General features: G+C 54.7%; 3 protein-coding genes across 4 annotated transcripts; all 3 read right to left on the bottom strand.

The window, feature by feature from the left end:
• Nucleotides 1–103: 103 nt before the first annotated feature.
• On the bottom strand, nucleotides 104–2,008 carry PV09_07891 (uncharacterized protein). The gene is made up of 3 exons (XM_016361721.1): nucleotides 1,313–2,008; nucleotides 971–1,037; nucleotides 104–908 (listed from the first exon to the last, which is right to left on the bottom strand). The coding sequence occupies exons 1-3, from the start codon at nucleotides 1,702–1,704 to the stop codon at nucleotides 141–143; spliced, it is 1,227 nt and encodes a 408-aa protein (XP_016210403.1). The 5' UTR covers nucleotides 1,705–2,008; the 3' UTR covers nucleotides 104–140.
• A 221-nt stretch (nucleotides 2,009–2,229) lies between these two features.
• On the bottom strand, nucleotides 2,230–4,916 carry PV09_07890. 2 transcript variants are annotated; one of them, XM_016361720.1, is made up of 3 exons: nucleotides 4,170–4,916; nucleotides 2,687–3,726; nucleotides 2,230–2,619 (listed from the first exon to the last, which is right to left on the bottom strand). In XM_016361720.1, the coding sequence occupies exon 2, from the start codon at nucleotides 3,399–3,401 to the stop codon at nucleotides 2,697–2,699; it is 705 nt and encodes a 234-aa protein (XP_016210402.1). In that variant the 5' UTR covers nucleotides 3,402–3,726; nucleotides 4,170–4,916; the 3' UTR covers nucleotides 2,230–2,619; nucleotides 2,687–2,696. The 2 variants fall into 2 exon arrangements, with proteins under 2 accessions (XP_016210402.1, XP_016210401.1); XM_016361719.1 differs by having other exon boundaries at nucleotides 2,230–3,726.
• Nucleotides 4,917–7,829: 2,913 nt separating this feature from the next.
• On the bottom strand, nucleotides 7,830–10,226 carry PV09_07889 (uncharacterized protein). Its single transcript, XM_016361718.1, has 5 exons — nucleotides 9,387–10,226; nucleotides 9,058–9,327; nucleotides 8,578–9,001; nucleotides 8,263–8,523; nucleotides 7,830–8,206 (listed from the first exon to the last, which is right to left on the bottom strand). Exons 1-5 carry the CDS (start codon nucleotides 10,034–10,036, stop codon nucleotides 7,895–7,897), a joined length of 1,917 nt encoding a protein of 638 aa, XP_016210400.1. The 5' UTR covers nucleotides 10,037–10,226; the 3' UTR covers nucleotides 7,830–7,894.
• Nucleotides 10,227–10,430: the final 204 nt, after the last annotated feature.

The raw sequence follows: 10,430 nt of genomic DNA, 5'->3' as shown, positions 1-10,430 counted from the left end.
AAATAAAAATAAAAATAAAAATAAAAATAAAAATAAAAATAAAAATAAAAATAAAAATAAAAATAAAAATAAAAATAAAAATAAAAATAAAAAAAATAAAAGTGCTACGTCGAAAAGATCTAGATGCATTCATTGCTTGGTCACCCTCGCGCACCTCTCGCCTCCTCAGTGCCCTTTGCCTTGCTCGGATCGTAATACTTGCCTTCCCTCCGACCCAAGGCGCGCCTCAAGATCCATTCCTTGCTCGTAACCGCTTCCTCTTGCTCCTCCCATCCCCTCCCCACTCTTTCAGCGATCAGCGGGCTGTCCTTCAGGGCCTTGAGCACCACCTCGTCCTCCGGCCGCGAGAAGTACACAAGGCTGTACCTCGTAACGTCGCCCTGCGCTCCCGGCGGCGCCACCACACGGTGGATGTTGCTCCGCAGAATCCCAGCCGAGAACTTGACCAGCGCATCGCCGAGATTGATGATGGCGTGTCCCGGCAACGGATGAACGTACGCCCAGCCCTCTGTGCACAGCGACCGTTCCGCCTCGCTCATCCGGCCCGGAACGGCTGGCTCGACGGCCGCGATGCTGGCCGGCAGGCGGACCTGCAGACCTCCCACCCGATTGAACAAGACGGTGACGGATCCGAAATCGGTGTGCGCGCCCAACGCCGTTCTTCTGTCGTCTGGCGGCTGTGGCGGCGCTTTGATGAACCGAACCTGGTCTCCGGACACGGCGTCGACGCGATGCAAGCTCTCCAGCGACTGCGCCGGGAGCTGCAGTCTGGGCTCCAAGAAACGCAAGATGAGCTCTATCAGCCCGTGTGACTGCTCAATGTAGGAACGAAGCAGTGCGCGGTGTTTGTTGAAGAGGTGCGGTGCCGGAAGCGGTGACGAGATGCCCAAGATGTCGTCCTTGGAGACCTGTTGTCGTCAGTCTTCTCTACATGAGAAGGGGAAGGGAAAAAGCCTGTGAGGTCTCGAACATTGTAGAATTCGTTTCTATCCCTCGATCCCTTGTCGTCAAGGATGCCCACTCCGAAGCCTTTGTACCTGGTGGTGATGTTGTGAGCAAGTATACACTGGCTGAATATGTATGCATGTAATATGTAATGTTTAACCCCCACACCCCCGTATATATATATATATATATATTTTAAGTATTGGGGCAATTTATTCAAACGCAAACCCACTCAGGCGAATGCAACAACGCATCAACCACTGGACGAAGGCATGAAGATGAAGACAAGTTTATACTCTTGTGGCCCCCCCCCCTCCCCAAAAAATGTCAAAGGAGGCATGTTGCCTGACAAAACCGCTGTACTTACCCGAAGTAGCTTCTCTGGTCTGAAAAGTCATACTTCGCCTTCTCCTCGACCGGCAGGGCGAAGAACTCCTCGGCAACGTCAAAGAGGGCATCGGCATCGGCCAGCAACCTCTCGCCGTCGATGATCGCGCCCTCGGCGGCAGCTCCGTTTGAGCCTACTTTACAAGCGCCGTTCGTAGCTCCGCTCGCTGCACCGCCGGTCCCGACGCCTCTGGAGCGGCGCAGGTCCAGGTAAAAGAAGCCGAGATCGCAGCACGCGTTCCACAGCTTGTCCTCTTCTTCGGCGTCGCGAGCGAGAAGGTTGGCGAGCGAGATGCGAACGAGTGGAGCGGTGGGCACAGTGTTGGGAAAGGGGGGGATGCCCGGGAACTGGGCCTCGTCGCCGCCGTCCATGCCGTGCTACAAACAATGCTTTCGAGTGCACAATGCAGAGGAGCCGCGACGACAAAGGAGCTGGAAACGCAGGCGAAGCGAGGCAAAGAAAAGAGGGCGTGTACTGCCCAACTCTTGGTGGATTAGTTCAACATGTATGTATGGTTTCCCTTGGCCCACGTCTCCACGATCAAGATGATGCAGCCGAGGCCCATCTCTAACAAAGCACGTACGGGCGCATCAACAGCGGCCGAGAATCGACACGTCCTATGCCGCAGCGAGGGGCCTCCAAGACGCGGAGAGGTAAGTGCAGGGGAACGGGAACTGTGTCTCTTTGACGCTAGAAATGTGAACCCCGCAATACGAACAGACGGCGGGACGGCGGACTCGTCCGCTTGGCGTGAAGGACGCACGTGAAGTGGCCATAGCTTCGCGCCCGGCTTGAAGCCCGGACCATCTGTAAACACGGCCAGGTGGACCAGCCGCAGCGTACGACAGCTGTAAGCCCTTCACATGAACAAGTGCGAAACGACACGTTGACACGGGTTTATCGAAGACGGGAGATGCAATTCGCTATCATTAACTATGCACACACACACACCCACGCACACACACTCCCTCTCCCCAACAAAGACCCATGACGAAGCGCTGCCAAACCTAAAGAGGATGGCGACATCTTTGTCAAGCGGTGTCGTTCATTGGTAGAGATGTCCAAACACGCCAGAAACAAATTGTCCCAATATTGTGAAAAACGCCCATTATGATCCCAGGGTGTCTACAAAATTTTTTTGACGTCTCTTTAGTCCGATGTCAACAACAGGTAAGAACAGCCCGAGTGCGTTTTTCCATAACGGAAAAAGACTTCAAGCCCGGTGCCAAGGAAGCTTCTAAGGCTTAGGACCTTCGCACCAAGCGCCGGACATCAAACTCTTCGATCTGGCAATCACCTCTCGTTAGCGGGATGATCGACTGACCGACGACACTGTCAGACAAACCAACGCACATGAATGTATCTACAGTCTTGAGCCGTGGACGACCTTGTAGTCGACGACGAGCTCGCGACCGGCGTCGTTGATGACGAGGACGCGAATCGCGCCACGGCCAGAGTCGAAGCTTTCGGTGATGCGCTCCAGCAAGTTGCTCTGGTCGAGGACAGGGATGCCCTGCTTGACGTCACCACCCTCAGTCATGGCGACGACGCGGCCGTCGTCACGGATGTCGAGGACACGGTACTGCTTGAACACAGGACCGAGCATGTTCTGGACGATGACGGATGGAGCAGGGTTGGAGATGAAGCTGCTCTCCTCATGGAGCTGCTTGGTGAACAGGTCGACACCGAGGTAACGGTGCTGGCCAGTCTGGGCAGAAGTGGTGATGCGGATGACCTGGCAAGGGCGGCCCTGAAGGATCAGGAGATCGCCGATGCGGATGTGGTGGCATGGGATGGTGACGGTGTTGAGGGTAGCCATGTCGCGGGATGGGGCTGGACGGCTGCGAGTGATGGTGATGCGTTCTTCGCGGGGAGCAGAGACGGTGACTTGTTCGTCCTTGACGACTACTTCCTCACGAACGGATGAGTCGTGCTTGTCGTGGTGGTCCTGGTGGTGGTGGTGGTGTCGGAGGGACGGGCCGTGGATCGGGTGGGCGATGCGTTCGGCTACGCGTTGAACACCACGGCGGAAGGAGTGATACTGGCCTTCGTCGTCGTAATATCCCATGTCACGCTTGTACTTTGGAGCGTCGACGGTTGTTCGAGTAGTGCGCTCTACTCGAACCTCTTCGGCTGCCTGAGCTCGTGGGAACTCGGCAGTGGAACCTCCGAAGCGGGAGCCTGTGTCTTCGTAGAAGTCACGGGCGGTGGCACCGGCGATGGGAACGGTGTGTTCACGGAACTGGCGTTCGGTCCTGTCGAGGGTCTGCTCGAAAGCTGGGGCTCGACCACCGACGACACGACCTTCACGATCGTAGACGCGTTCCTGTGTGTAGGATCTGTCCTTTACGTCGAGCTGAGCTTCGGCGTAGCGGGTGTAGGGCTCAGAGTAGCTGTGATGGCAACGATCAGCCGCTGTTGATGGTGTGGGATCGAAGGGATGCAGAGGGAGGATGTGATGAAGAACGGGGAGGGTGAATGGAAGGGGAAAAGATGAATGGACGACCAAGGATTGTTTTTTCGTGTTGCTTGGTCAACAAACGCCATGGCCACATGCGGGAGCGAGGCGTCGCGTCCATGCGGGAAAGGGGGCCAACGCCCCAATCGGCCCACCCTTGGCGCTGTGTGTCGGGCGGGGGGCTGTGATGAGCTGGCCGCTGCACCCGCTTGCGTCTCTGCACAGCGCCCACCCTCTGCACGCACGCTACGCTTGTGACGGCGGCGGCAGAGGGCGGAAGTTGCGGATGGACGCGAAGACGCCAGACGGTGGACGCCCAAGGGGCCCAAGGCGGGCTCAACGGCAGAGGGGAAAACGAGGAGGTGAGTGTGGACGTACCTGTCGCGTTCGCGGGTGACCTCGACGCGGCGAGAAACTCGTTCACGAGTGTCTGCGGGCTCTCGTTCGCGGTCGTAGATGCGGACTTCTTCCTCGCGTCTGAACGAGCCCTGGGGTCGCTCTTCGTGCGGCTGGAACGGCTCTCTGACGCGTGGCGGCTGCTGCTGGTCCGCGGGAGCGAAGTCGTCGCGCTCTGAGGTGGTGATGCGGGTGGATGTGATGCGGGTTTCGTGACCTTCCCGTCCGACGCGCGAAGTCTTCTCAGGTAGGTCGACTTCACCCTCTACCTTGACTTTGGAAGTTTCTGTGACAGCGTCACTCCGATACGAGGACGGGAAGACACTGAAGGGGATGGGGACGCGGGCGTCAAAGTCCAGGTTGCCTGGAGTCGCGGCGTTCCTTCTTGCAAACCCCTCGAACTGTTCGAGAACTGTTCAAGAGGAAGACAAGAAAGAACTTCTTGGCTCCTGAAGCGAGGTGCAAAGAAGATTCAGAGGAGCTGGTGGGCGAAGCCGTGAGCTTTCAACTCGCCAGCTTGGGGAGCAGAGGGTGCAGAAGCGTGAGGGCTGCGTGAGCAAGCAAGATGTGCGCTGTGCACGAGTGATGAAGACGGCCGGCACACGACGTGCAAAGTTGCAATTGGAGTTGCAAGAATGCGGTCAGCAGGCGGGTTGGGTAGAAAAAGGCCGAGTGAAGAAGAGGAGGAAGGGAGGAGAATGATGGGTACGTACGTGTGGTCGAGAGAGGCTGGCAACCGATAAATAAGGAGGTTTGTTTTGGTTCGCGTAAGTGGGCACTAGCGCGTAAACAATCCAGCCAACGCCCGTGACGGACCCACTCGTCGCTGCTCGCTCATCTCTCTCTTGCTCTCGTCTCTCGTCTCGCCCGTCCGTTTGTTTCGCAACCGCCCGTGCCAAAAAGACTCTCGCCTGCGCGCTGGTACCTCAGCAGCAGTCGACACACGTGCAGAGTCACGGCAGCAGGACGAGCTGCCCTGTCGTCTGGACTTCATCGTCACCACTGAAGTCACCGCGACCACAGCACGCTTCGTGGCCTCCAACCAGCGCTGTGCTGACCAGAAGGATCCGCGCTGACGCCTGCGTCGTCCTGCCTCACCCCCCACCGCCCAACCGTCCGTCTTTCTGGCTCCAGCCTTGACTGTGCTCCGATCCCTTCCTCCTCTTCTGCTCTGCGTTGCTGGGCAACCATTGCTTTTGCCTGGCCCTGCGCCTCCAATCAATATCCCCCATCATCACATTCTCCCGTGGCATTTCTTCCTCGGCTCTCGTTTCTCTGGGGCCGTGTCTTCGTCTCAGCACCGACAAAGTCCGTCACGAATCGTTCCTGTCATTTCATTTCCATTTGTTGATTATTGTGGGACGCCCGTTTTCGAGCATGTGCATCTGCTCAGGGTTACCTTACAAACGGCTACCAAAATACAATGCTGCATCACCGAATAACTTACAGGTTGGATGACTGTCTGCGTACCAGCCCATACCGTACGACCCACCAGCCTCCCGTCCGTCGTGCGTCCAGCATCAACGATGTCGCGCCCGCATCGTGGAGCAAGCCAATTGGCCGTTCAGCGTATTGACGTTGTCTGCACTGTCTTGTCGCCCAACCTCAGCTGAATTGTCCCTCCTTCTCCCCAGCCCTGCATAATTTTTACTGACGACTACTGCATCCGTCGATCTTCTCAGCTTCTCTCCAGCTTCGCTGTGCTGCAAAAACGCACAGTCCCTTCTTCTCGACCCATCAGCCCCATCGGAAACGTGTTGAATTTTCCACATGGCTGGCATTGCTTATGCGTTCTCGATGAACGCTTATTTTCTGTCACAAGTCTGAGAGCATTTCGTGCCTCGCTCGTGCCTGGACGTTGACTCTCGACACCTGCTGCTCGTAGCTTCCTACAGACTTATGCACGTGAGTTTGTCTCGCAGCGTATCCCTTGAACGGCAATGCCTTTGCTTTCGACCTAATTGACGATACCTCCTTTGTCTTTTGGTGGAAAAGCTGGCGGAAGATGTAAATCCAATTCTGCCCATGCAAGGCTTTGCATGTCAATCCTCGCCTCCATAAGCGTGACAGAAGAACAGATAATGGAGATGAATACGAGAAGGTCGACGTCGCAAGCTTTGCAAATGCAGGCAATGCGCCAGCTCACGTGCGCAATTGTGCATTGTGACCGTAACGTACCTCCAGTTCATTGTGTGGAATTACAAAAAAGATGTGCGCTGCTGCCAGTTGGAACTGAAGGGTTCCTGGCCCGGACAAACGAAAGGTTCATGGTAGATCACAACGCTCTTGCTCGCGTGTCTACAAGAGCCTTGAGACCTTGAAAACGTTGTTACTCGCCGATGTTTGGTGAATTTCTGCAGGCCCTTCAGCTCTTCATACTCTCTATCCACAACACCCTGCCTTCTTGACCTTGGGGTGTTCTCGGCATTGTTTTCCTCGTGTGCTAGTCGTGACACCACTCCACCCTAGATACTCAAGCCAGGTCGTGGACCAGGCGCCGTGCCTCATGTGGAAGGCCGAAGGACTTGGGAGGATCCTCGTTGATTTTTGTTGAACCCAAGACTCGGCCATGGGCTGGATTGACAAACACGCCGACTGCTCCCAAGCGCGATTTCTTATCTTCGCACCCGATGAGGCACGACGTGTGTCCGCATGCACTTGAAGCATCGACAAAGGACTCTCGACTGTCGAGTGGTCTTGCAGCACTCGCCACCTTCTTCACGGATCATTCCTCAGCGGCAAGAGCGAAGGGCCGTGGATCAAGTGAAGGGCACCTTCCAATCTGAAAGCTAGCCCACCACGACAAGTGTTCATCGCTCTTTCCAACTGCTCGCCCAAATGAGTAAGGAAGGAGTGTCGACGTCGAGCAGGATAGTGGCGACAAGCACAATGACGACAAGCACAATGACGGCAAGCATAACGACGACAAGCACAACGACGACGAAAATACCTTCTGTCTACAACGGTCGTGTGTTCCTTGCTTGACTGGACCGCAGCAACAAAACCCTTCTTCATCAGCGTGTTCGGTCAAGTCGATACCACAGCTCGAGGGTGTAATGCTGTCGAAACCACAGGACACGATTTATGCACACAATAGTTTTTGCTCGGAAGCTGTCTGGATTGGCAGTCTTGTTTTCCGCTTGGCTACCCGCGAGAAGGAGAATGCGTGACTCATGAACGTCCGCAGACGCCAGCGCGTGGTTTGATCGAAGCGATCGTGCTGAGATTGTGTGCAAGGGCATGTTCCCGGAAGAGTCGTTTCTCTCCGCATGTAGCATCATAATAAAGCACATGGCTTATTCTCAAGGCAAAACACCCGTATATCCTCATGAGCTCGGATTCACCGTTGTCGCATACTCTATATGCACACTCCAAAGCAGTGTCGCTGAAAGATAAAAAGCTAGTGATTCGATTCCGACCTCCTGCTGGACTATTCGTACGACAGCGCCGTACGTGTTACAAACTTTCTCGGACCCGTCTCTCGCCTATATCTCAAGACTTCATTGTGAACCTGCCTTTTGCTAAGACCCGTCAAGCTCAGCTAGAGCCTTCAGAGAAGTGACGGCACTTTATGCCTGCCATCAGCCCCACACATGGCCCGAATTTTTTCGCTCTTTTTTTTTTTTTTTTTTTTTTTTTTTTTTTTTTAATTTTAATAGGTACATGTGCGACTGACCTCGGAAGGGTGAATTTGTCTCTTGAGCCTATCATATTCTCCCCCTGTCCAGAAACTTCTTGGGCAGATCGACAGTCTTCGCTCTCAAATATTCCACAGCGTTCTTTCCGAGCGTGTCAAACTTGGAAATGGTGCTGTAGCCGCCCTCAAGGTGATCGTGTAGCAGGAAATGCACCGAGAGAATCCCGGGCATTTCAAATCTGTCGATGGGGTTGCCAAGATATTCTTGCGGACCCAGAAGTTGCTTGATGCGGTCGATGGTCATAAAGCTTCGCAGCCAGTCCCATTCGTCGGCATGACGGACGAAGAAGCCAACGTTGCAGTCACTCGCCTTATCTCCGCTCTTTTTTTTTCTCTGATATTAGCCATGTCATTTTCATTCCTCAAGTCTCAACTCACCCGGCCAGCAACAATGTAACCCAAAGGTGCTCTGACAGTCTCGCCAAAAGTCTCCAGAGGAACGGGATTTGCCGTCTCGTACGACTGCTGTTGCTTGGGGTACTCCCTGGTGATGGCGGGAGGAGGCAGTTCTCGAACGGTATGGTCACCAAACAGGTTGTGCACGGTAACATGAAGCTCGCTCTGCGGCAGAAGAGACACCCAGTATTCATAGAAGGGCTTGGGTGCGATCTGTCGAAGATCGTTGCTCAGAGAAGCACCCTGTAGCAGCAATTAGTACAGGTCCGGTTTAGACAGAATGAGTATGTCACGTACAGGCGCACTTTGCAAGAACGTCTCCAGCACCCATCTGTTAAAGCCATTAGGTACGTCGGGTCTCAGGACTTCGGGGTCCCGAGACTGAGCGAATATGCGGAAGTCCACTGTGGCCTCGTCTTGGTTGGGAGCGTCGATCATGGACGCGCCCATCCGGTGGAATCTAAGCTTTGTAAACTTGGAGATCTCATCACCCATCGCGTACCGAATCTGATCTTCCGTAATTTTGCACTTCTCCTCAATGTCAAGCCCGCACAGCCATATGTGCCATTCCGCTTGGAACCCGCCCGGGAGCGTGATACCTACTTTCGTCGTCGGTGGAGGCGGTAGGCCCTTGACCCCCGTCACGCGAACGCATTCTTCACCGACCTGCTCCATCTTGATGCCCGAGAGGTCAGCAACTACGTCACAATTGTAGTACAGTCTGTTCATCATTAGACATTCAACCCGAGAGTCTTTGCCTGCTGGGACTGAACTTACGGGCCTTGAATCTCGTATAGCAGCTGCGACGCGCATGATCCCACGGTTACACAACCACCCGTGTTCTTTTCCTTCACGATGTTGAAGACACCGTCCGCCTCGATTTCTGCGATGGGGAATCCCATGTTCACGTGCTTGCCGGTCTTGATCAGCTTCTTGAACTCTGAGTAGAAACCGCCTGTGACGTAGGATCCGCACTCGATGAGATGTCCTGCGACCAGAGCGGCAGCAAGCTCGTCGAACTGGTCGTTCCGCCACTCATGCCACCAACTGTTCCACCTGTTAATAGGTGTATCTCGCACAAATACAAATTTCAGCAGCGGACGTACGCGGCTACACCAATGATGGGGGCCGCATCGGCGACTCTTCCACAAAGCACGATATCTGCGCCATCCCTCAACGCTTCCGCAATGCAGAGCCCTCCTAAATATGCCTGACCACAGATGGGCTCAAGGCCAAGCTCTTCCAGTTTCATGTTCTTCTGCAGGCTCTCGAACTTCTCTCCTTGCTTGATCAGATTTCGCACCTGGGGTGTCACTTCGTCACCCGAAATCCACGACACTTTTAGGTGACCTGCACCCTTCTTCTTCAAGAGGTCCACCACGACCTCAGCGAGCAGCTCCGTATCGCTCGCTCCGGCGTTCACGGCCATCTTGGTACCGTTCTTGACAAGCTGCTCAATGCACGGTTCGAAACACTGCAAAAACGTCTCGGCGTACATGGCCGTCTTCATGCGCTCTTCCAGGCTCAGTTGCACCTTGGAACCATTGGCAAGATTTCTCTGCTTGCCCGAGCCGTGCATGACCATGGTCATCTCGGCCAGCCAATCTCCGCACACAGCGTCGACATCAGGATCACTCGCCATGCGAGTCAAAGCCAGGTGTCTGTCGGTAAAACCGCCGGAACAACCGGCGATACGGACCGCTCGTTTGCGGGAGGATGCTGGAGCCATCTTTTGACGTTTTCGCGGACTTGGCATATATGGACTTTCGTTGCTGTTTGACAATTGCCTTGTGGGTTGGTCCAGGCGAAGTCAGACGACTTGGAATCACACACCAGGGGGAAAAAAAAATTTCAAAGGGGACCTGAGGAGGCATTATAGCTTTTGCTACTGCGTTCACGAGTCATTTTTTCCTGGGTGACCATCCCCGGTGTGTCGATGGATAGAGCGGCCTCTTGGTTCAAGGTGGGGTGGAAATACGCTTGATGTTTTCCGAGTCAAGGGCGCGAAAGCGGAACTCGCGGCGCCCAGACTAAGAACTTCCTCAATCATCGAACACAGTCAGCCGGAGCAATAACACGAGTGGGTCTTGTTTGTCCAATGATGAGAACGTCTGAATGAATCCTCGCCTTGGTCTACGCTGCAGAATCGG

This window comes from Verruconis gallopava, assembly GCF_000836295.1.
Source record: "Verruconis gallopava strain CBS 43764 unplaced genomic scaffold supercont1.34, whole genome shotgun sequence".
Classification (NCBI taxonomy): domain Eukaryota; kingdom Fungi; phylum Ascomycota; class Dothideomycetes; order Venturiales; family Sympoventuriaceae; genus Verruconis; species Verruconis gallopava.
The sequence above is the reverse complement of the archived record's forward strand: the minus strand, read 5'-3'. Positions and strand labels throughout refer to the sequence as shown.

Excerpts from the sequence above, each read along its gene's own strand:
- PV09_07890 (XM_016361719.1), bottom strand. The coding sequence starts at position 3,401 with ATGGGATATTACGACGACGAAGGCCAGTATCACTCCTTCCGCCGTGGT.
- PV09_07889 (XM_016361718.1), bottom strand. The coding sequence starts at position 10,036 with ATGCCAAGTCCGCGAAAACGTCAAAAGATGGCTCCAGCATCCTCCCGC. Across the intron at positions 9,328-9,386 it reads CCCATCATTGGTGTAGCCGC|TTGGTGGCATGAGTGGCGGA; the intron begins GTACGTCCGCTG and ends CAGGTGGAACAG. Across the intron at positions 8,524-8,577 it reads CGTTCTTGCAAAGTGCGCCT|GGTGCTTCTCTGAGCAACGA; the intron begins GTACGTGACATA and ends TTGCTGCTACAG.
- PV09_07891 (XM_016361721.1), bottom strand. The coding sequence starts at position 1,704 with ATGGACGGCGGCGACGAGGCCCAGTTCCCGGGCATCCCCCCCTTTCCC. Across the intron at positions 1,038-1,312 it reads GACCAGAGAAGCTACTTCGG|GTACAAAGGCTTCGGAGTGG; the intron begins GTAAGTACAGCG and ends CATCACCACCAG. Across the intron at positions 909-970 it reads ATAGAAACGAATTCTACAAT|GTCTCCAAGGACGACATCTT; the intron begins GTTCGAGACCTC and ends TGACGACAACAG.